The 24,983-nt window shown below is 39.8% G+C and overlaps 3 protein-coding genes across 3 annotated transcripts; 1 reads left to right on the top strand and 2 right to left on the bottom strand.

Annotated features, from left to right (window-relative positions):
• Positions 1 to 200: 200 nt before the first annotated feature.
• On the bottom strand, positions 201 to 1,514 carry LOC147786532 (protein NUCLEAR FUSION DEFECTIVE 4-like). The gene has a single exon (XM_087120497.1). It carries the CDS (start codon positions 1,512 to 1,514, stop codon positions 201 to 203), a length of 1,314 nt encoding a protein of 437 aa, XP_086976623.1.
• A 2,510-nt stretch (positions 1,515 to 4,024) lies between these two features.
• On the top strand, positions 4,025 to 4,900 carry LOC147786531 (uncharacterized). The gene is made up of 2 exons (XM_087120496.1): positions 4,025 to 4,698; positions 4,762 to 4,900. Exons 1-2 carry the CDS (start codon positions 4,025 to 4,027, stop codon positions 4,898 to 4,900), a joined length of 813 nt encoding a protein of 270 aa, XP_086976622.1.
• Positions 4,901 to 23,499: 18,599 nt separating this feature from the next.
• Positions 23,500 to 24,698, bottom strand: LOC147786530 (protein NUCLEAR FUSION DEFECTIVE 4-like). The gene is made up of 2 exons (XM_087120495.1): positions 24,229 to 24,698; positions 23,500 to 23,899 (listed from the first exon to the last, which is right to left on the bottom strand). The coding sequence occupies exons 1-2, from the start codon at positions 24,696 to 24,698 to the stop codon at positions 23,500 to 23,502; spliced, it is 870 nt and encodes a 289-aa protein (XP_086976621.1).
• Positions 24,699 to 24,983: the final 285 nt, after the last annotated feature.

The raw sequence follows: 24,983 nt of genomic DNA, 5'->3' as shown, positions 1-24,983 counted from the left end.
TGTTCTGTCGACAAAAAAGTCTTATAATAAAGTTTTATGTTAATAATAAAATGAATAATCATATTAAAATGAAATTTTAAAAAATTTAGGGATACAAAGATTTGAATCTTCCCTCTCAAAAAATATCTTTTTTCAAAGGACCCTTAGGGCGTCCTCAAATTGAGTGAGCATGGGAGGTTTGAAAGATTAATGGTTTGAATTTAATCCTCAATGTTCTTCTTGTTATCTAAGCGATAGAACTCCATTTCGGTTTGTGGAATCCATATCTCCTCATTAAAGTTCTTAGACACATCCCTTTTGTAGAATTCTCGAGTCCTGTAAGCCAACACAAACATAACCACGTCTCCAAACAATGTCGCTACAGCCAATATTGTGAAAGTACCACCAAAGCAATGAGCTCCAGTGCAAGTTAACCCCTTCCCCGCAATCTGCTTATGTTCACGTGAAGCTTCCATATCGTACAGCTTCCCGACAACATCCACGTTCAATATGTAAGACCCAAGTGGGACTGCCAATTGCCCACAATTGAACAGCGTCGAGTAACGTTTTAGACCAAACATCTCGGATGTTACGGCAAATAGCATTGGATTTTGAGCTCCAAATCCAAACCCAATAATTATGGCAGCTAAGTAGACGGAGCCTCGGAAAGGGTAGGCGATGAAAAGCTGGCCAATGCAAGTGATGAGAAAGGCAAAAGCAAAGGTTAAAGGACGAGGTAACTTGTATTTGGTCATCAGGGTTTCTGAGATGAAGCCAGAGAAAACTCGGCCGAAGAAATTGAATATGGAAACCCAGGAAACAAGGATGCCTATGGCACGTTGTGGGTAGCCAAGTGATTCCCCAACTTGACCTAGATTATCTATAGCTGCTAGAGAGGACCCACATCCAGAAAATATAGCTAAGCAAATAAGAGCCATATCTTTGCTGAACACGGCTTGCAAGATGGTGAAATCCTCCCCTCTTTCAGGCTTGTTCCATATGTTTTGGCAACACGAGGGCGAAACCTCGGGGACTTCCGAACTGGCAGAGGTAGCGAGGGTGGGAGGGTTTTGGTGAAGCATGGAGACTGGGACAGAAGGACCAGCGGTTTGCTTGTTGAGTTTGTAGAGCAACAACTCTTCTCTACATGCGATTAAAATGGGTACGCATAGTAAGCAAACCACAAAGGATGCGCCACCTACGTACCCAGCTTGAGAGAAAACTACTTGTTTTTGTGCAATGGTTAAAAACAAGATGAAAATGGCCAAAAGAATTGAGACGTAAAGTAACTGGTAAAACACTTTGAGTTCATCGGGATGCTTACGGATATGGATTGGTCGAATTGAGGGGAAAAGGATGAGGATTAGGAGAGAGAAGAGCCATGCGAAAAGAAGAACCAGATTGGATGGATCATTGTGGCCGTAAATGGCTAAATAAAGTTGGCTTATGATGGCACCTCCAATACCCACATACCCTTTAAGAAGACCCAAAATGATCCCTCGTCGGTCGGGGAAGTTTCTCACGCTCGTCACCATAATGGCAGTGTTGGCCAAATTTGAAGAATTAGTATCGAAGCAAACCAGAATGAACATGATATGAACCAAGAGACATCAATCATACAATGGCCTAAAAGAGTGTCTCACACTCGTCACCATAATGGCAGTGTAATTGAGTGTAAAAGAGTGTCCTAAAACTCCTTGAGTGTATACTCGTGAGAGAGTGTTGTGAGGTCCTTCGTATTTCCATAACTTATTTTTTTGCAGCAAAGTTTCACAAATAGATTCGAGGACGAATCCTCTTGAAGAAGTGGAGAATGATATGAACCAAGAGAAATCAATCATACAATATACTTCAATGAAGATGTGAAGAAAAGGTTGTCAAAATTATCAAAAGATGTTTCAATTCATGCTACATTGAAGTAGAAATGAAGTTTGATTGTTGCAAATTTTGGGTGGGTTACAATTTAGAATAATTTAGAGTTATTGTATTTTAAGACTTTTTATTTAATTTAGATTACATTTACATAATGGCTAATTATGGTCATTAAGTATGAATGTTACAACTTTTGGTGTGCCTTTAATAGTTTCATTTTGAGGCTATATAAAGCCATGTATGTTGTATTTGTAAGCAGACTTGAAGATATAGTAAAAGAAGCATTTTTGCTCTTCTTTAGCCAATGGCTTAAGTTTCTATGCAACTCTATGTAGTTTAGGTTGCATGTAGAATCATTCAAGCTCGACATGATCAATCTTACTTGTGGAGTGATTCGAATCTTAATCAAGTGTTCTTGTCTTGAGATATTTGATCAACAAGAATCATTGAAGCTAGACATGATCGATCTTGCTTCTGGAGTGATTCGAATCTCAAACAAAGTGTTCTTGGCTTGAGATATTCGATCAACAAGGTAATCCAAATCTTACTCCCCTTGTAGTGATTCCTTATCTTATCAGAACATTTGCCAGAATTTTGGCTTGGCGATCCGGGCAGTTATGGAGAGCCAAATCAAGAAGAAGCCGGTGAAGTTTTAAAATGCCCCAATTATGAAGAGAACCCACGTCGGAGTCACCTCCGCCCGAAGCCCCGCGATAATTTCGATGTTCGACCCAAGATCTTTGGCGAATCGCAATGTGTTAATTTGGGTTTGGCTGTAATCAAATTGGATTTTTATGACTTTGGAATATGTTGGAAACACGTAAGTGGTGCCGTTGCCGATCATCATTATCAGTCCCGCGAATACACTAAACCATCGTCCTGCTAACACTTGTTTGATGAAAGCCCAAGCTTCTGATCCTCCCTTATTGCCCATATCTTTTCTTGGTGCCAAGTAATTGAGTGCCTCACTCTTTTAAAACGAATTCCGATAATTTGGTGTGCTTTGGTAAATTTTAATGGACAAGAAGTCAAACTCAAACTTCCTCATCTCAACATAACCATTGTCTTTTTGTTACCCTAAAATAACCCAAAGCATAACTACATGCTCACACCAAAATAAGACATTCATTCATTTGTAGGTTACAAGTTTAATCCCTTCTACTTTAATTAACATTTCATCAAAACTAAGCATCAATTTTTCTTAACCCACATTTAATTTCTAATTAATTTATGATTCTAATTAATTTAATTGAATGTGATGACACACAAATTCCAGTAGATACTCTAGACAACGTTGAATTATCACGTTCCTTGTTTGAAGAAAAATCTTGCTTTCTGTATCACAAATAACAAATTCAGGAGAGTATGTTCTTTTTGGTCCTAAAGATATTCAAATTCTTTCTAATGTAAAACATGTTGCTGTTGATATCCTGTTCTTTAGAAAAAGAAAAGAATCCTTGTATGTTTTATCGGCTAGGGATGAATATATCAAGAAAATTGGTCATAATGCAAGCTCAACGTTTTGGCATGCTCGTTTGGGTTAGTGAGTTTTTCAGTTGTTGCAGAAAATATCCACAAAACAACATCGTTCCTATTTTTAAAGATATTCAGCATGATGAGATTTGTCCAGGCTGTCAATATGGCAAGTCAAATCGTCTTCCTTTCCCAAGCTCATGGAGTAGAGCTTCAACAGTATTGGAATTCCTCCATTCTGATCTTTTGGGTCCAACGCGAACAACAAGCTATACCGGCCTTCAGTACGTGATGGTGTTTGTGGATGATTTCTCTCGTTTTAGTTGGGCATACTTCTTAGAACACAAAAGTGAAGCTTTTTCAAAGTTTATTCAGTTTTGTTAAAGATGACGTATTTGTTTAGATTGTTGTATCTGATTAAATCTCCTTATAGTTAAGAGTTAGATTTAGTTTTGATTTGATTTAATTGTGATTTGATTTAGTTTTTTATTTGTTTACTGATTTGTTAACTGAATTTCTGCAGATTTTTAGGTAGATTCTCTAAATATCTTTCTTTATTATATATATATATATATATATATATATGGAGAGAGCATTCTTGCTATTCATAATATAATCTTCTTATCAATCATTCAATCACTCATTCTTTCACTAACAATTGGTATCAGAGCTATTTTGTTAAGGGATCGGTGAGATCAAAATGGAAGGAGAGTCTAGTTTTTCAGCTGTTGCACCACCAGTCTTCGATGGAGACAATTATCAAATGTGGGCAGTTCGTATGGAGACTTATCTAGAGGCTTTGGATCTTTGGGAAGTAATAGAAGAGGATTACGAGGTCCCTCCGCTTCCAGCATATTCTACTGTAGCACAAATCAAAGTACAGAAGGAAAAGAAGACGAGAAAATCAATTGCAAAAGCTTGCCTATTTGCCGCTGTATCTCAAATGATCTTCATGCAAATAATGTCCCTCAAAACAGCAAAGGAAATCTGGGATTATATCAAGGCTGAATATGAAGGAGATGAGAGGATTCATGGAATGAAAGTCTTGAATTTGATTAGGGATTTCGAGTTGCGGAAGATGAAGGAGTCGGAGTCAGAGTCAGTGAAAGAGTATTCTAACAGACTTCTCATCATTGCCAACAAGGTAAGATTGCTTGGTTCTGTGTTAAATGATTCCAGGATCGTTGAAAAGCTGCTAGTCACTGTTCCAGAGAAGTTTGAAGCCACCATTACTACTCTAGATAACACCAAAGACTTGTCAAAGATTTCTCTTACAGAGCTCTTGAATGCTTTACGGACACAAGAACAAAGGAGGTCTATGAGGCAAGAAGGGGTGATTGAAGGTGCCTTACATGTCAAGCATCAAGACAACAGGTATAAAACAAGAAAAATTTCAAAAACCAATTGACGAATGGAGATCCATCTGCCAATTATCAGAAGACAAAAGGAGGAAGTTTCGAAAAATCCTATCCACCTTACTGCCATTGTGAGAAGAAAGGTCATCCACCATACAAGTGTTGGAGAAGACCTTACGCCTTTTGCTCCAAATGCAATCAACTTGGACATGAAGCTGTGATGTGCAAAGCCAAAGATCAGGTGAAAGAAGTAGATGCACATGTAGTTGATCAAGAAGAAGAAGAAGATCAATTGTTTATGGTCACTTCTTCCTCAAGCAAAGAATCAAGCGAGAGTTTTTTTGAGGAATTAAGAGACACTGAAGTCAAGAGAGTGAGGATTGGCAATGGTGAACACTTGGAAGTCAAGGGAAAAGGCACAGTAGCTATAACAAGCTATGAAGGTACAAAATTTATTTGAGATATTTTATTTGTGCCTAAAATTGATCAAAATCTCTTAAGCGTTGGTCAGTTACTTGATAAAGTCTATAAAGTGTTGTTTGAGAATAAGCAGTGTTTGATCAGAGATGCTAGTGGCAAAGACTTGTTCAATGTCAAAATGAAAGGAAAAAGCTTTGCTCTAAATCCGACGACCTTTATATCAAGAGTTAGTGCCACTGAGAATTGGCACAAAAGACTTGGGCGCTTTCATCATCGAGGTTTGCTTCATATGCAGTCAAAAAAACTGGCAGGACTTGCTGACATTGTTGATGACATGCCTCTTTGCCGTGCTTGTAATTTTGGGAAGCAACATAGGCAACCCTTTCCTAAACAGGCATGGAGAGCCTCGAAAAAACTGCAACTAGTTCATACTGATCTTTGTGGTCCTCAGCGAACACCATCATTAAATGGTAATCTTTATTACATTATTTTTATTGATGATCTAACAAGAATATGTTGGATCTTCTTTATGAAGCAAAAATCAGAAGTTGCGGGAGTATTTTGGAAATTCAAAGCTAGAGTTGAGAATGAAAGTGCATACTTGATTCAAACTGTAAGATCAGATAATGGCGAGGAGTACACTTCAAAAACTTTTAACAGGTTTTGTGAAGAGGCTGGAATTGAACATCAATTGACAGCACCATACACTTGTTGTTTTTCGACAATCGGCAAGGAAAATCCTTTTCTGGTGTGAGAGGAAATCGTTTGACGGGAAGAGAGAGGAAAGTCGTTGGAAGAAAATAAAATGCTTAAAAATAACAGAGAGAGAGAATTGCAATTTGACTTTGCTAAAAAAGAGGTGATTTTGTCTTCTCAACAGATTCACCTATTTAAATAATTAACTATCCTAAAAATGGCTAGAGAGTGGCCAACTAAATCTGTTTCATTTCCTCCAAAATGGCTACCTACAAAATTGGTAATCCATTCGACGTGTTTGTCAAATGGTCAAAGGAAAATATTTAATCAACTAATTAAAACGTGTAAATCTAAATAAGGAAACCTCAAGCTTTTATCTAACAATCTCATCATAAAACCTGTGGTATATCTACCTTATTATTTGAACTCCGATCTTTGAATGTAGTTCCTCAAATTTTACTCGTGCCAGAGACTTGATGAAGATGTCTCCAAGCTGTTCCTCTGTTCGGATGAAGTCAATCTTGATAAGGCCTCGATCTGCACATTCTCGAATGTAGTGGAATCTGATTTCTATGTGCTTGCTCCGGTCGTGCAAAACTAAATTTTTCATTAGAGAGATCGTAGCTTTGTTGTCCACGTATAGCATTGATGGATCGCTTTCTCTCCCGATGAGTTCTTCCATCAGTCACGCAAGCCAGACCCCTTGTGTTGCCGCCGTCGAAACGGCGATGTATTCTGCTTCGCAGGAAGACAAAGCAACTACCTTCTGTTTTGTTGATTGCCAGCAGATCGTGCCGCCTGAGAGGAAGTAGATCATCCCGCTGGTGCTCTTACGATCATCAACGTCACCGGCCATGTCACTATCACTGTAGCCGACCAGCTCAAGCTTCGTCTTTCCTTTCCCTGCGCTGTATCTCACACCCCAACCAGTGGTTCCAGCCACATAGCACAGGATGCGCTTGATAGCCACAAGATGCTCTTCCTGAGGTGCTTCCATAAATCTACTCACATATCCAACTGAGAAAGCAAGGTCAGGGCGAGTGTTTACCAGATAGCGTAGGCTCCCGGCAATGCTGCGGTAATTGGTGGCATCGACTGTCGTCGTAGTGCCGGTCTTCCTTAGTTGGAGTCGGGCCTCCATTGGCGTCCTTGTAGGGTTACTGTCCGCAAGCCCAGTTGTGTCCAACAGCTTCTTCGCGTACGCACTTTGGCAGATGGTGATGCCAGTAGTACTCTGTTGCACTTCGATGCCGAGGTAGTAGTTGAGTACGCCGAGATCGCACATCTTGAAGTTCTTTGACATCTCCCTCTTGAACCTTCCAAGGACTTCCATGTCGCCCCCAGTGATTATGAGGTCGTCGACGTACACTCCCACAATCAGTCGCTGCTCGCCGTGGCCGTGCGTGTACATGCCATGCTTAGAGGCACAACGCTTGAACTTCAGGGACAGTAGGGTACTGTCGAGCTTCGCGTTCCAGGCTCGTGGTGCTTGCCGAAGCCCGTAGAGTGCCTTGTGCAGGTGCAGTACCTTACCCGGGTTGTCGTTGTCCAGGAAGCCAGGTGGTTGTCGGACGTAGACGGTCTACTTCAGCTCTCCGTTAAGGAAAGCGGACTTCACGTCCATGTGGTGGACCTCCCAAGAGCAATGTGCCACGATTGCCAGCAAAAGGCGGACGGATTCTAACCTTGCCACCGGCGCAAATACCTCTTCGAAGTCCACTCCTTGCTTCTGGACATAGCCCTTCGCCACCAGACGGGTTGTGCTTCACAACTTTTCCCTTTTCGTTGCACTTCAGTTTGAAGACCCATTTGAGCCCTATGGCTCGGTGTCCCGGTGGCATATCCTCCAGACTCCATGTCTGGTTCTCGGTTGGCTTCAGCCAGCACGAGTTCCTTTCTACTTCAGCGAAGGTGTTCGGTTCATTTGCGCTGATGGCATGCAGTTCGACCACTTCTTCGAGCTCGCGCGCCGCCAGTCCAGGTGGTTCACCTCCTCCCACTAGGTCGTCCATCCTCCGGTACCTGGCCACCAGATCATCATCGTGATCGGCATCCAGAGTCGAATCCGCAGTCTGTGGTGTTGCGAACTCCACTGGTTCAAGGGGTGCACCTGCTGGCGGCGGTGACGGCTCCTGATGCTGGGCTCCTCCTTCTTTCGGCTCGGTGATGAGGTCCTCCACCGTGAATTGATTTGGATTATGATTTGCCTCAATCACGTCATTCCACTGCCAGAAGATGCTTTCGTCGAAGACTACGTCGCGAGACACATGAGCTCGCCCCCCCATAGGGTCATAGAGTCTGTATGCCTTGCTCTTGGGTTCGTAGCCGATGAAGACAACTTTCAGCCCCCTAGGATCAAGCTTGGCGAGGTGGGGACGTGCTACCTTCATGTATGCAATGCAGCCGAACACTTGGAGATGATGTACTGCTGGCTTCTTGTTGTACTAGGCCTCGTATGGCGTCTTCCCTTCGAGGCTTCGGGTTGGCGACCGAATGAGGATATAGACGACCGTCATTACCGCCTCTCCCTAGAATCTCCCAGGCATCCCGGCCATCATTAGCAAAGACCTTGTTGTCTCGACGATGGTCTGATTTTGGCGTTCCACCACTCCGTTCTGCTGGGGGAAGTAGGGCGCTGTTAGTTGCCATTGTATACCGAACTCATCACAGTATTTATCGAAACTTGTTGAGGTGAATTCTTCGCCTCAGTCTGTGCGCAGCACTCGCATCTTCTTCCCGCATTCAGCCTCCGCTCGCGCTTGAATGTGCTTAACCGCCTTTGCCGCCTCACTTTTCACTTGCAACACGATCAGCCACATGAAGCGGCTTTTGTCATCGACCAACAGGAGGAAGAGGGTCTTACCGCCTGGGGTCGCCTACTTGATGGGCCCGCAGATATCGCCATGTAAAGGCTCCAATGGCTCATCGGCGTGGTAGAATGTCTGGGACGGAAAGGGGGTGCGCCTCTGTTTGCCGATGAGGCACCCGTCGCATAGCTTGTGCATGCCTTTGATTGTCGGCAAACCGTGCACCATCTCCTCCTTCTGTAGTTTTTCTAGAGCAGGAAAGTTTAAGTGCCCGTACCTTGCGGGCCACCTCCAAGATACTTCTTCGATTTTGGCCGAGAGGTTGACGGGTTGCTCTATCTCTAGGATGTAAAGACGGTTTGTCGTGCACCAAACTTGCGTGAGCAACCGTTGTCGATCATCGCAGATTTTGAGTAGCCCGCGCTCGATGGAAATGAAATAGCCGACCTCATCGAGTTGACCCAGGCTCACAAGGTTGGCCTTGAGCCTTGGGATGAAGTAGACATCGGTCAGCTTGCGGTGCTCGCCTCCCTTGCTGATGAACTAGATGGTGCCGCGCCCTTCAATTTCGACGACAGAGCTATCGTCGAATTTTACCGTCTCGCGAATTCCCAAGTCGAGCTTGAATGTTTCCCCTGTGTCGAGGACCCATCGCCGGTGCTCATGTTGCTCGTCCCTCTCGCTGATCTGAGAGAACACTCGCTCCTCCTTTAGTTGAATTGGCTCCCCAGCTGGTGCCTTTGCTACGCCTAGCTGGAGCTCGGGTTCGACACTCACCAGAGGAGCAGTTATGCCGTCATCGATTACCTCCACCTCCGTGAATTTGGAATCGAAATTGGGGACGAAGGATAAGACTGATGCACTTACCATGAAGAGAGCTGACTTGTCCTCCTCGGATTGAGCCACATGGACCTTTTTGGCCTTCTCCTTATTCTCGTCCTCCTCAGATTGAGTCACATGGGCCTTCTCGGTCTTCTCCTTATTCCTGAGCTTGCTCCAGCAATTCTAGCCACATGGGCCTTCTCGGCATTCTCCTTGTTCTTGAGCTTGCTTCAGCAATTCTTGCTCAGGTGACCTATCTTCCCACAGTTCGAGCACTGGATAGGCCTACCATCGGTCGACTCCTTTTTTATCACCATCTTTCCGCATGCATCCGTGAGACTTCCATGGCTTCTTACCGCCTTTGCAACTGGAGGGCCCATTGCTCTCGCCGGTGTTGTCGCGAAGGGGCTTTAGGCGTGCAAGCAATTCCTCCTCTGTGAGGAGTAGACGACCCTCTTTGTCGACTGCTGAAGCGGTATTTTTCTTCTGCTGCTCGACGTTATACAGTCTTTCGGTCACCTCTTCCACTATTAGGTCGTTCACGTCAAGCAATGTCTTGATTGAAATCGCGACTTGCTCGAGGTGATCGAGGATGACCTACAGCATCTTTCTTCACGATTTCTGTCTCGCTGATGCTGCCACCGAGAGTGGTGATGCTATTGGCGAGCCCCGTGATCTGCATTGAAAAATCATCAACGGATTCGCCATGTCCTTAAAGCAGATCTCCGAGAGCTTCTTCCGCAGCTGCACGATGTTGGATTCCTGCACTCGCTGAACATCGACCCAACGAGATTTGATTTCCTCCCAGGGCGATTGCGCGGTGCATTTGGTGGAGAGAGGCACCAGCATCTCTAGGGGCACAAATCGTAATATGGCGGCGAAAGCCTGTGGCGGTGATGGAGATGCCAGCACATGACGGCAGCGTGGAGGAGTGAGTGAGCCTGCCTGAGATGGACCCACTCGTTGTAGTAGTAGGACCTTGACAGCATCGGGTACTGAACACGGTGGCGGTCGTCGTCTCCCTGATCACTCGCTCAACGACAACTCGATGTCCATCATCACAGCGTCGACCTCTTTGTGGCGGTGATGGAGATGCCAGCACACGACGGCAGCGTGGAGGAGTGAGTGAGCCTGCCCGAGGATGGACCCCATGATGTGTGTATTTTCGCGCTTTTCATTTTCTTCTACTCAAACCTGAGACCTGTGTGTTGTTAGGTCGACGCTCTAACCACTTTAGCTATTCAACTTGACTGTTGATAAAATTGGCTCCTCCGCAATGATATACCACCGATGGCTTCAACCTGGCTTTGATACCACTTGTTGTTTTTCGACAATCGGGAAAGGAAATTCTTTTCTGGTGTGAGAGGAAATCGTTTGACGGGAAGAGAGAGGAAAGTCGTTGGAAGAAAATAAAACGCGTAAAAATAACAGAGAGAGAGAGAATTGCAATTTGACTTTGCTATAAAGAGGTGATTTTTTCTTCTCCAACCGATTCACCTATTTAAATAATTAACTATCCTAAAAATGGCCGAAGAGGGCCAACTAAATCTGTGTCATTTGCTCCAAAATGGTCACCTACAAAATTGGTAATCCATTCGACGTGTTTGTCAAACGATCAAAGGAAGATATTTAATCAACTAATTAAAACGGGTAAATCTAAATAAGGAAACCTCAGACATTTTATCTAACAACACTCCTCAACAGAATGGCATCAGTGAAAGGAGGAATAGATTCATAATGGAGATGACGAGATGCATGCTTCATGAGAAGAATCTTCCAAAACGTTTTTGGGGAGAAGCAGCAAACATTACTGTGTACTTGCAAAATCGAATATCAACAAAATCTGTGAAGGACCTGACACCATTTGAAGCTTGATATGGTTACAAACCTTCTTTAAAGTTCCCTTGGGTGTCTTTGCTTCACTTACATTCCACAGGTCAAGCATGATAAGCTTGACAAGCTTGACAAAAAGCCAGAAGTTGGCATCTTTGTTTGGTATAGCACTATATTCAAAACTTATAGAGTTTTTGAACCACACACTAGTCGTGTTATTGTGAGCCAAGATGTTCATTTTATTGGGAATGCGCAATGGAATTGAGAAGAATTGACGAAGGTGAATCAGATTTCTAATGCACCAAGCAATTTAATCTTTGGTAGCATGTTAGAAGAGTCTGAAGATGAACGACAAGAAGAGTCTGAAGATGAACGACAAGAAGAGTCTAAAGATGAACGACAAGATGCTTTGGTTGATGATGCACCTGTCAAAGGAGGAGCTTTCGATGATCGAGAAAGACAAAACCTGGGAGTTGGTTAATTGACCTCTGAACAGAAAGATAATTGGAGTAAGATGGATCTTCAGAAAAAAGCTTGGAGTTCACAAGATCTAAACAAGGAGGAGTGTTAAAAGATCACGTATTTGTTTAGATTTTTGTATATGATTAAATCTCCTTATCCTTAAGAGTTAGATTTAGTTTTGATTTGATTTAATTTTGATTTGATTTAGTTTTGATTTGATTTAGTTTTTTATTCATCTACTAGTTTGTTACCAGATTTTCTGCAGATTTTTAGGTAGATTTTCTAAATATCCTTTTGTATTGTTTGTATATAATAGAGCATTCTTGCTCTTCATAACATAATCTTCTTATCAACCATTCAATCCTCATTCTTTCACTAACAAGTTTATTCATGTTGTAGAAAAAGAATTTGAATTGAAAATCAAGTGCTTGCGCACTGATAATGGAGGGAAATTTCTTTCAAATGATTTTATGGAATACTCCAAGGAGCATGGGATTCAGGTCATCTGACTTGTCCAGAAACCCCGCAACAAAATGGGGAGGCTGAGCACAAGTTAGCTCATCTTATATCAGTTTGCTTGTCTTGGCGGCATGCGAGGAGTTTTCTAAGAGAGTTATGGGCATCGGCTTTTCAAATAGCTTGTCATGTTGTAAAGGGCTACCTCCAGGGTCAGGGACAGAATCATCACCATTCGAGCTAATTTATCATCGTAAACCCAATGTGAGTTAATTTCGTAATTTTGGGTCTATTTGTTATGTTCATGTATTAAAACATAATTGAACTAAACTTGACCCAAAGAACAAGAAATGCATTTTTGTTGGCTATGATACTCATAGAAAACGTTGGTGGTGTATGGATTTGGAAACAAAGAAGGTTATTGTATCTCGTGATGTGGTGTTTGATGAAATTTCATGTTACAAAGACGATGCAGATGGCAGCAAAAGTACAACTATTGTTGCACGCTTTCCTAATAATTCTACATTAGGAAGAAAGAAAATTTTCAATTGCGACAGGCATTCAAGCTGAGGAGAATACATAAGCCACTACAAATATTGAGGTTGGCACGAGAAAAAATCCTTAAAGACAGAAAAAGTTATCAAATCATTTGTTTGATTTTGCAGTTGACATTAATCAATTTTCTGTTCTATCTTGTTTTTTTTTATGGGAGATACAAGGAAAAATGAGCCGAAGTTGTATAGTGAAACTAAAGGGATTTCAGAATGGAAAAATGCAATGATGGAACAAATTTCAGCACTTGAAAAAAATGACACCTGTGAGCTTGTATCAAAGTCTCATGATGCCGATTTAATTACTTGTAAGAGGGTTTACAAGTTGAAGAAAAAAGCTGATGATAGAATTGATAGACACAAAGCTCGTCTTGTTGCTCGTGGGTTCTCTCAGCAATATGGTCGAGACTATGATGAGGCTTTTAGTTCGGTCGCAAGGATGACATCATTATGGACAATCATCTCTTTAGCTGCTAGTAAAGGCTGAAAGTTATGGCAGCTTGATGTGAAAAATGCTTTCCTTTACGGATAGTTGAATCGTGATATTTTTATGGAGCAACCGCAAGAATTTACCTCTAAGGAATATCCTGATTATGGTGCAGACTTAAGAAGGCATTGTACGGACTCAAGCAAGCTCCTCATGCTTGGTTTGGTAAGATTGCTCAGTATCTTAATTTTTGTTGTTTTAAGTCTTGCTGATCCGAGCTTATATGTTAAGAAAACAACAACTGTATGCACCCTGCCCTTACTTTATGTTGATGACATGATTATTACTGGTGATGATATTGTTTTAATTAGGAGTCTCAATGAATCACATTACTTAAGTTCAGTCATGGAAAGCTTAAGCTTAGTTATGGAAAGCTGCCACCTAAGGTAAATTCACTAGCATGCATGCATTCCAAGCAATCCCTACGAGTATTGCTTCCTAAAAATCCGGTGACTTACATGATTGACACATGCCCTTCATTTAGCGTTTCTAAACAAATAGCATTTTCAAAAATACTGATTTTCTCCAATAAGGTCCTAATTCACATAAAAACATGGTTAGAATTAGAATCGGGATAAAAATCGGACAAATAGACATGGAACATGCCTAAAAGGAGCTTACACGCACCTTCCGCGCGCCCTGCGTGCCCAGGAAGGTTCCAATCGCAGGTCTCACGCGCGAGTCACGGATTGGGTTTCAGATGGCAGTTCAGGTTGGACAGAGGGTCGACTGCTTCGTTGGGTTGTGGATCGGTACTCTAGTTTGTGGGTTGGGTCAGATCGTCACAGAAAGGACAAAGTTGCATTTCTCCACACGAATCGTGGCTCCACCCAAAACTTGACTCGTGTCCCTCTCTGGTCTCGACGCGTTTCTCCTATCGCCAGAGGACACGTGGCTTGTCGGAAAAAATCTCTCTCTCTCTTTCTCTCCTGACGGAAAGCGAAATTCGATTTTTGGTTAGATCTTTTACCATTTTCTCTTTTTCATATCTTTTGATCCAGAATCCAAATCTAATATAGTTTCGTCGTCGGTAAAGTTATAGATCGTGATTTAAACTAGGTCTGCATATTTTTTTCTTAAACTTTACTTCAACATAGACCAAAATAAGAGAGTTAAAAATAGGTCGTTCGCCTCCTTATTGTTCTTGGAAAGAGACCTCGAAATATCGATATCAGTCACATTTCCCGGGCAAGTTTCTTCACTGATCTTGTAGAGTAATCCTCCTATATGAACATATTCACGAGTCACAAATGGTGGCTTCAGATCTGAGGAATACCAAGAACTTATCAGAAACACTCATGTAACTAAGAGAGACACTAATTTTAAAATAAAGAAAACCAACTTACTCTCAACTTGTTACACAGTACATATATAGACAGAATAGCCACACTAACTGCTAATAACTTCCCTTAACGGCTAACCTAACCTTAACTGCTAACCTTCCCTTAACCGACATAATTTGAAATACAAATGAATTACGGTTAATACAAGATTAAATAAACTAACAGAACTCACCTCACGATCCTTCTCGGTTTTTTGGCGGAAGAAATGGGACTCCGACCTCTTGAACCTCACTATTCCTCCAAGAAAGAGGTCCATGAAACTACATCAAGATTGAGGGCGAATTCTGGCGGCGGTCCGGTGAGTACTCAGGCCACTCTTTCTTTCTTCTCTCTTCTACTTCTTTCCACTTTCTAACTGTTCTTTCTTTTGCAGGTATTGTGTTAATACCAATCATGACCCCATAATCAGCCCCAAGGACAAAATGACCCATTTGCCCCTTTATTTACTTTGACTTCTTTCTTTTTTAATATTATTTATTTTGGTGCTACATAAGTGGTTATATCAAATTACTTTTAAGTAATACCAGTAAGAATGGCTAGGATATGATAACTTATGAGCATGATTATTTTAAATAGCTAGAGTATGCATAATTAGAATACTTAACTCAGCCGATTGATTTGCATGTTAGAGGAATACGTGTCAAAAGACTACATTCTTTCATGATGAGAACTAAATGTTCTAAGCTATATAAGAAGATTTTCACTATGTTAGGAACTTTGATTTTAGTTAAAGCAGTAATAAGGGGGATTTCAAAATTTAAATCTTTGCACAAACTTGAATAAGAAAAGTATGATAAGATTAGAGCACTAGAACTAGAGTTATGTCACAATTATCATGTTAGGACATTTTCAGTGAATAGAACACCCATGGATCGTGAGTTATGCTTAAAGAACTGAACTTTAGTGCACCTAGATTATTATTAACCCCATGAATTAGTCCATAAAGTCTGTTAAGATGCCCTTAAGTACTAGTTTACAATTATAGCATTTAGGAGAACTTGGAAAGCTTATCTTGCCTATTAGCAGTAGTGAATGATATCACTAGAGCCGAGACCACTTCATATTCCCTCTAGGAAATTATTAATGCTCTTAGGGACATAAATAGACCTAAAAATACCCGGTTGAGTGGTAGCTTCATGATGAGTGCTATTGAGTTTGACTCAGTTTGGTCATAGAGGTAGTGCATTGAGGTTATTTCGTGTTAATGCTTTTATCATGTGTGGAAATGGTTAAGAGTCTCTAAATAGGATTTTTTTCCCATAAACCCATCTCAAGCAGGAGAACGGACAACACATAGACTCAGTAGTTTGTCTGCACACGAGGTCTTTCCTCCATTTTAGTGTGACGTTATGGTTTGTGGAGGGTTACCAACTATCCTTTTCATGAATGATGTTCAAGATTCATGATACCATATTATCCTTTATGTTATTATGTTTGGTGAGGTTGCTCCTCTTCAATTTAGAATACCCATAATTTACTTCCTAAGAAATGTAAGTTAGTTAAGTAAGTTGTTCACTCTAAAACTCAATTAGGTCATTGAGGAGATCAACTTCCTCTAAACCACATTTTAGTTTATGGCATGCATGAAAATTATCTTAGGTACTTCAGGAACTCCCAACAACTTAGATAGTTGTACAATTTAGGTCTGAACTTCCTAGATTCAAGACGAAAACCAATGGTAGCTAACTAAGTCATGGATGCAATTAAGAACCTATAAGTAGATTACTTATTGAGTTTATTTATACCCACAAAATATTACCTTTTTTCATTTTTTGAGGTGATAGTTAATTTATTGGTCTAGGTGGAAAATTTTTGGGAGTTATGCGGTCGTGAAGGAGGGTTTTCCTACGGCGTTAGTCTTTTTGGTACTTGATTTGTATTTTGTTTTCTATGCTAGTTTTTTAATTAAATCTCAAATGATACATTTGAATGGTAAATGTATTTTTTTATATTTTAATTTTATTTTTTTTATTGTTTTAAGGTTTGTAAAAAAATTCATCGTACTTTTCGATATCTATTTGTCAGTCTTCCTGCAATTTTTGATTTGAAGTTCTAGAAAATGAGTCACGATAGAACATAGATGTAAGTCATAATTTAAATATTTTATATTTTGAATGTATACTTTGTTTTTGATATGTTTGTTAATGATTTCTACGACCTATTTTTTGTAAATTTTTGTTGAATTATATAAAAATCTATTTGATCAACTATTATTTTTTAAATTATAGTAATTATCGAGTCGATTTTCATTCTAAGTCAAGAGTGACATTCTGTATTTTGTATATGGCATATCAAATGTAAAGTATGTCAACGGTAAGAAATAAAAAGATATTAAATAATCAACCACTAATATTAAATAATCAACCACTAATATTCCAAAAACATTAAATTTCAAACTCCCTTCTCCCATATCCACAATTTGTTTTATTAGTCATGAAACTTTCTTGATATTATATTTATAAATTGTCACGTATTAAAGCAATTCTTACAAAAGAATGAAAGATCTCTAACACAAAATCAAAAGGTTAAAATCAAAAGGTTAAAACCAAAGTAGAATGTCCTAAAGTAGGTATGCTTTTGTTGAGCAGTTTCTCTTATTTACTTTGATCATCAGTTTTCATTTTGTGTTCATTGTTCGTATCATCAGAAGAATATAATTTCACGTTCGAATAATTAACCTCCATGTCATCTCTGTATTTCTTATATACATCTCCTTTGTAGAAGTCTCGAGTTCTATAAGCTGGCACAAATGAAGCCATCGCTCCAAACAACGTCACTGCAGCCAAAATCATGAACGACTCACTAAAGCAATGAGTTCCAGTACAAGTTAGGCCCTTCCGGTTCTTCACATTTCCAATTTTAGTGGCTTCTGCATCATAAAACCTCCCTATTACTTCCACGTTCATTATATAAGATCTAAGTGGGACAGCCAACTGCCCACAGTTGAGCAGTGTTGAGTAATGTTTGAGGCTGAAGAGATGAGAGATTATGGCAAATATCAATGGAGTTTGGGCTCCAAGGCCAAACGCAATGATCAGCCAAGCTACATAGACTGAATTTATATAAGGGAATGCGATGGAGAGCAAGCCGGTGCAGGTAAAAACTTGGGTAAGACCAAACATGAAAGAGCAGGGTAATTTGTATTTGGTCATAAGGGTTTTAGAGATGAAACCGGAGAAGACCCGACCAAAGAAATTAAATATCGAAATCCATGAAACCAAAATACTTATGAAATGATTTGAATATTTAAGTGACTCGACGATCTGCCCAAAATTCACGGGGAATCGAAACAACAACAGAAGGATTCATGGTTTGTTTACCGAGCTTGAAGAGAAAAGTTCTTCTTTAATAGCTATCAGAAGGGGTAGACAGATTAAGACAACGATGACCACGACGCCACTAGTATAGCCAGCCTGAGAGAAAGCAATGTTTCTCTTGGTTATGGTGAGAAACAAGAGGAACACCACTATCGCTATGGACACGTAAAGCAAGTGGTAGAACACTTTGAGCTCCTGTGGATGCTTTCGAGCTTTGATTGTCCGAATTGGAAGAAAACACAAGAAACATACAATGGAGGGTAGCCATGAAAGAAGAAGGAGAAGATCGATAGAATTTTGGTTGCCGTGGATTGCTAAATTAATCTGAGTTAGGATGGCACCACCGAGGCCAACGAAACCCTTTTGAAGGCCCAAAATGATACCCCGTTGATCAGGAAAATTTCCAACGCTAGTGACCATAACGGCCGTGTTGGGGAAGTTTTGTGAATTAGAAGTAATATAGATGTAAACAAACATTAGCCATAAATGGTGTTTTGGGACGTAGTTAGAAACGGAGAGCCAAATCATAAAGTAGCTGAAGAAATTGGAGGATATCCCCACAAGGAAAAGCATCCACGGAGGAGCCACCTCGGCGAAAAGTCCGGCAAAAACTCCGAGGTTGGAGCCGAGATCTTTAGCAAATCCCAAGGTATTAAGTTGGGCTTGATTGTAGTCAAATTTTGTTTTTAAGAGTTTGGAGTATGTTCCGAACAAGTAAGGTGAACCGCAACCGATCATGATCGGAAAAGAGGTGAACACTGAAAACCATCGTCCTTCGACAACTTGTTTCACAAATAGCCAACTTTCTGTTTCACGGTTGTCGCCCATGGTCACTAACTGGACTAGTGGGCTCTAGAAATTGATTATTATTTAGGAATAAGAGGTGTCAACATTGGCTGAAAATGAGAACGAGAATTGGCTGAAAATGAGAACGAGAATGAGGAATAAAGAATGAAGAATGAAGAATGAAAATTGGGAATGAGATTTTGAGTCCCCAATTTGGTGCCGAAAATTCAGTTCCAAACATCTTACCTAACGCAACATAGATAGAGTTTAATGATGGAAAATGGTTTCGCAAGCGGAAACAAACACTAACTTCCTCTCCTACCCCATATATCTTTTTAGATATGTTCACAACAACATAATTTCATGAAATATACCATTTATACCATGATTTTTGCTACTCCATCTTCCTTTGTAAACTCGTCCTAATTTATGCACAATTTTTACCTTTCTTGAATTCTTTACTTTTCTAAAGTTTCTGTGTTGACTCTCCAAACTTTCACTTTTTATTTTTTAATCTTATTCTTGAGAGAGAGTTATATTATATTTTGATTATATTGTTTTGAATATTCAAATGATAAATTTACTCTTGAACTCATCTGTGTTGTATTCTTTAAAATTTCAACAACTATAACGCTTTGATCTTGAGTTGTAGAAAGGATTGAGTTTGCTTTTAAACTCGTAAAAAGAGTTTCTAACAGTTTTATTCTGATACGTGGAAAGAGTCAAGTAAGATTCTTTTCAAAATTCTCAATAGGTGATTGGTGAGTGGAATAAGTTGAGTTTGATCGAACCACTCTAAGGAGTACAGTGTTAAATTTTCTTACTCTTCCCTATGTGAAATTAATATTGTGATTTATTTCATGAACTGTTGCGTGTGAACTCCTATGCATGATGATTGCTTGTGTTATCTTTCTTGTTGAATAGGAAGGAATTATGAGCGTAGATTAGGGTGCTTGTGACTAAGTATGCTAGATGAGATCCTAGATTGGGAGACCTCTAGAACACCGTGCATATAGACCCGCAAAATGATTACTAGCAGATCCATAGCCTAGAATTCTAAACCCGATAGGTTTGTGAGAGTAGGCACGAGAATCCTAGAGATGCATGAATCCAAGTCTAAGCCACCAAGTTCCACCCTAGAAAGGATAGTAAAACACCATGGTAAGTGTACGTAGCCCGCTAGAGTTGAGCAGTGTGGGTAGTATCATCAGAGCCTCCACTTCCCTCTCTACTCCGATACCGTACCGTCGAGACAGAGCTCCGGTACGAAGATCGTTGAGCTTGGCAGATCCAGATAGGGAAGTGTGACAGGTGCCCAGACTTAGTGGTGATAGCTAAGGGGTCTTCTGAACAGAACTCCTGGGCCGTAGAAACCCGTCCCTAAGCGGGGGACGTGGAGCAACGTAGGATGACTTAGTAGCTGACCGGCACACAGGGGGTCGCACCCCGAGTTTAGTGGATGTATGGTCCCGTGAGAGGGTTGTCAGCTAACCTCTTCGGATGATGTTCAGAGAGAGACGTATTTAGATCCAGCCGTACGATCCCCTCAGATTTACTTATGAGGTCGCCTCACCTCGGACACTGACCATTTCACTGCATATAATGGGCAAGCCTCCTAAGATACAGAAAAGAGAGTTGTAGCTTAGATCACTCTCCTAAGAAACCCGAGAAAGACCTTGGATACGTAGATAAGGATGCGAAAAGAGACTACAAGTAGGTTGCTTACTGAGTATATTTTTATACTCACCCCTTTCTCCCCTTTTTTTTCAAGTACCCGTCGATACGGGGAGGTGTTCGAGAGCTGCACTGTCACAGAGGGGTGTCATTCCGGAGCGTCAGTCCCTTGTCGTTTTTTAGAGTCTTTTGTATTTTTTTTTCATAATTGTATTTTATTTGATTTTAATTTTGTATTTAATTTTGGTGTCGACTCCTTTTTCTTGTTTTAAATTTTATCAAATTTTCATCTCCTATTTTATCTTCTTTTTAATTTCATTTGTTTTTTATTTCATCTTTTTAGTCACGATTTGGTTTTTTGAAGCCTCGAAAATCGGGCCGTGACACTATGTATGTTAAATGTCTTAATATGTTGTCGTGAATTAACAGTCATGTGATGCATGTAGTAGCAGCTCTATTTCAAAAGAAAATATGGTCATTACAATTAGCAGAAAGGCCATTTTTTTTTATATAATTCTGTCGACAAAAAAGTCTTATAATAAAGTCTTATGTTAATAATGAAATGAATAATCATATTAAAATGAAATTTAAAAAAAATTAGGGATACAAAGATTTGAATCTTCCCTCTTAGAAAATATCTCTTTCAAAGGACAGGAAGGGACATCTCTATTTGGTTCATGTTCTGACGCTTGATACAAAGATTTGAATCATAGGCAACAAATAATGTAATGAAGGGATATCCCTATTTGGTTCTCTGATAGCTCTTGATCTTTTCAACGTTTGCTCTAGCGTCACTTCCCTCCTACACCATATATCTTTTTAGATATGTTCACAACAATATAATTTCAAACCAATATAATTTCACGAAATATACCATTTATACCATAATTTTTTGCTACTCCATCTTCCTTTTTAAACTCATCCTAAACTCCTTAATTTATGCATAATTTTTATGTTTCTTGAATTCTATACTTTTCTAAAGTTCCTTAGATCTCTCCAAACTTTCACTTTTTATTTTGTAATCTTATTCTTTAGAGAGAGTTGTTTTGAAGATATTATTTTGAGTATTCAAATTGTAAATCTACTCTTCAACTCAGCTGTGTTGTATTCTTCAAAATTTCAACATCTATAACGGTTTGATCTTGAGTCGTAGAAAGAATTGAATTTGCTTTTAAACTCGTAAAAAGAGTTTGTAGCAGTTTTACTCTGATGTGTGGAACGAGTCAAGAAAGATTTGTAGCAGTTTTACTCTGATGTGTGGAAAGAGTCCAGAAAGATTATTTTCAAAATTTTCAATAGGTACTTATTGAGTGGAGTAAGTCGAGTTTGATTGAACCACGGTAAAGCTACAGTGTTATATTCTCTTCTAACACTATTGAAGTGTGAAATTAATATTGTGATTTATTCCTTATTCTAAATCTTTCATAATTATTTATGGTTTTGAATAGAACTATTATTACTTGATGTGTTAATTATTAATTGTGATTTTTAATTGATCTAAATAATTCAGAAAATTAAGCATATTTAAATATTTTTTTTTAAGAACCTTATTGACCCTCTAGGTTGCCATATCCATTCAATAGAGGTGACATTTGACTACAAAGTTCCTTAGAGCACATCTGATCCTTAGGGTTGAGTACAGTATCCTTAAGATAAATTAGTTAGTCACTTTATTTATGTCTATGTCGTGATCCTGTGTATCTTATAATTATGAGGTGCTACCTTGTTTTTGTTCCAATATTGAATGATTTTCCAGGGTCATCGTGGAATAAACTTGATCAATACCGAAATTTTATCTACAAAAGATTGGTTGGTGAACAGATCCATAATGTCGTGTCAAGTTTTAAGATGGAAAGACCCTTGTGTCTACCAACTACTAAGTACTCGTATGACTTCTCTTCGAGCTTGTAGGCGAAAAAGTAGGAGCTCTATTGGGAGACCCATGTCTATTTTAACTTATGATACTAGCACATATCAAGTTCTATTCTTTAGCATCTCATTAAAGTTCAGTTAACTCATTTTAACTTTGTCCTCCATCAAAGTAGTTTTTCACAAAGAATTTATAAAAATTAAGTTCATACAATTTAATTAACTTGGCTCAAATAACTATGAAAAACTTGGCTTTTCGAAAGTTATTTCCCTCCGATTTTATTAAAAGAATTGTTATGTAATAGGCTAAACCCACTGCTAGCTAGTATTCTCCTCATTTTGCTTTTCTTTTCGAGCTTCGCCTCAAGATTTTTAAAATACGTTTGCTAGATAATGAAGAATCATTGTATGATGTATTGAACAATCATTTTTCCAATACTTAATGTTCTATCCATCAAAAGGTCTTTTAATAAAGTTTTATCTTAAAAGATCATCACTAATTTAAGAAGATTAATCCGTTAGAGCATGAGTTCACTATTTAGAAGTTTCTCTAAAACGTTTTAGATATTTATATATATTTTGGAATAATATAAAATAATTCAAATATTTGGTCAACATTTAATAATGAAATTGATAATCATATTAAAATGAAAATTTAAAAAATTTAGAGATACAAACCTTTGAATATTCCCTCTCAAATATTTTTTTCAAAGGACCCTTAGAGTGTCCTCAAATTGAGTGAGCATGGGAGGTTTGAAAGATTAATGGTTTGAATTTAATCCTCAATGTTCTTCTTGTTATCTAAGCGATAGAACTCCATTTCGGTTTGGGGAATCCATATCTCCTCGTTAAAGTTCTTATACACATCCCTTTTGTAGAATTCTCGAGTCATGTAAGCCAACACAAACATAACTATGGCTCCAAACAATGTCGTTGCAGCAAATATTGTGAAAGACCCGCCAAAGCAATGAGCTCCGGTGCAAGTTAACCCCTTCCCCGCAATCTGCTTATGTTCACGTAAAGCTTCCATATCGTACAACTTCCCAACAACATCCACGTTCAGTATGTAAGACCCAAATGGGGCTGCCAATAGCCCACAATTGAACAGCGTCGAGTAACGTTTAAGACCAAATATCTCAGATATTACGGCAAATAGCATTGGATTTTCAGCTCCAAATCAAAACCCAATAATTATGGCAGCTAAGTAGACGGAGCCTGGGAAAGGGTAGGCGATGAAAAGCTGGCCAATGCAAGTGATGAGAAAGGCAAAAGCAAAGGTTAGAGGACGAGGCAACTTCTATTTGGTCATGAGGGTTTCTGAGATGAAGCCAGAGAAAACTCGGCCAAAGAAATTGAATATGGAAACCCACGAAACAAGGATGCCTATGGCTCGTTGTGGGTAGCCAAGTGATTCCCCAACTTGACCTAGATTATCTACAGCGGCTAGAGAGGACCCACATCCAGAAAATGTAGCTAACCAAATAAGAGCCATATCGTTGTTGAACACGGCTTGCAAGATGGTGAAATCCTCCCATCTTTCAGGCTTGTTCCATATGTTTTGGCAACACGAGGGCGAAACCTCGGGGACTTCCGAACTGACAGAGGTAGCGAGGGTGGGAGGGTTTTGGTGAAGCATGGAGACTGGGACAGAAGGACCAGCGGTTTGCTTGTTGAGTTTGTAGAGCAACAACTCTTCTCTACATGCGATTAAAATGGGTACGCATAGTAAGCAAACCACAAAGGATGCGCCACCTACGTACCCAGCTCGAGAGAAAACCACTTGTTTTTGTGCAATGGTTAAAAACAAGATGAAAATCGCCAAAAGAATTGAGACTTAAAGTAACTGGTAAAACACTTTGAGTTCATCGGGATGCTTACGGATACGAATTGGTCGAATTGAGGGGAAAAGAATGAGGATTAGGAGAGAGGGGAGCCATGCGAAAAGAAGAACCAGATTGGTGGATCATTGTGGCCGTAAATGGCTAAATAAAGTTGGCTTATGATGGCACCTCCAATACCCACCTACCCTTTAAGAAGACCCAAAATGATCCCTCGTCGGTCGGGGAAGTTTCTCACGCTCGTCACCATAATGGCAGTGTTGGCCCAATTTGAAGAATTAGTACCGAAGCAAACCCGAATGAACATTTGCCAGAATTTTGGCTTGGCGATCCGGGCAGTTATGGAGAGCCAAATCAAGAAGAAGCCGGTGAAGTTTTGAAATGCCCCAATTATGAAGAGAACCCACGTCGGAGTCACCTCCGCCAAAAGCCCCGCGATAATTCCGATGTTCGACCCGAGATCTTTGGCGAATCCCAATGTGTTGATTTGGGTTTGGCTGTAATCAAATTGGGTTTTTATGACTTTGGAATATGTTGGAAACACATAAGTGGTGCCGTTGCCGATCATCATTATCAGTCCCGCGAATACACTAAACCATCGTCCTACTACCACTTGTTTGATGAAAGCCCAAGCTTCTGATCCTCCCTTGTTGCCCATATCTTTTCTTGGTGCCAAGCAATTCAGTGCCTCACTCTTTTAAAACCAATTCAGTTCGATAGTTTGGTGCGCTTTGGTAAATTTTAATGGACAACAAACCAAACTCAAACTTCCTCATCTTCATCATTATTGTCAGCCTAACCATTTTCTTTTTGTTACCCTAAAATAACCCAAAGCATAACTACATGCTCTCACTAAAATAAAACATTCATTCATTTGTAGGTTACAAGTTTAGTCCCTTCTACTTTAATAAACATTTCATCAAAACTAGGCACCAATTTTTCT

This window comes from Cucurbita pepo, chromosome 20, assembly GCF_057944985.1.
Source record: "Cucurbita pepo subsp. pepo isolate OVF chromosome 20, ASM5794498v1, whole genome shotgun sequence".
In the NCBI taxonomy this organism is placed as follows: Eukaryota; Viridiplantae; Streptophyta; class Magnoliopsida; order Cucurbitales; family Cucurbitaceae; genus Cucurbita; species Cucurbita pepo.
This window is presented reverse-complemented; position numbering and strand designations above follow the sequence as displayed.

Excerpts from the sequence above, each read along its gene's own strand:
- LOC147786530 (XM_087120495.1), bottom strand. The coding sequence starts at position 24,698 with ATGGGCAACAAGGGAGGATCAGAAGCTTGGGCTTTCATCAAACAAGTG. Across the intron at positions 23,900-24,228 it reads ATTTTGGGTCTTCTTAAAGG|AGAAGAGTTGTTGCTCTACA; the intron begins GTAGGTGGGTAT and ends AATCGCATGTAG.
- LOC147786532 (XM_087120497.1), bottom strand. The coding sequence starts at position 1,514 with ATGGTGACGAGCGTGAGAAACTTCCCCGACCGACGAGGGATCATTTTG.
- LOC147786531 (XM_087120496.1), top strand. The coding sequence starts at position 4,025 with ATGGAAGGAGAGTCTAGTTTTTCAGCTGTTGCACCACCAGTCTTCGAT. Across the intron at positions 4,699-4,761 it reads GTCAAGCATCAAGACAACAG|AAGACAAAAGGAGGAAGTTT; the intron begins GTATAAAACAAG and ends GCCAATTATCAG.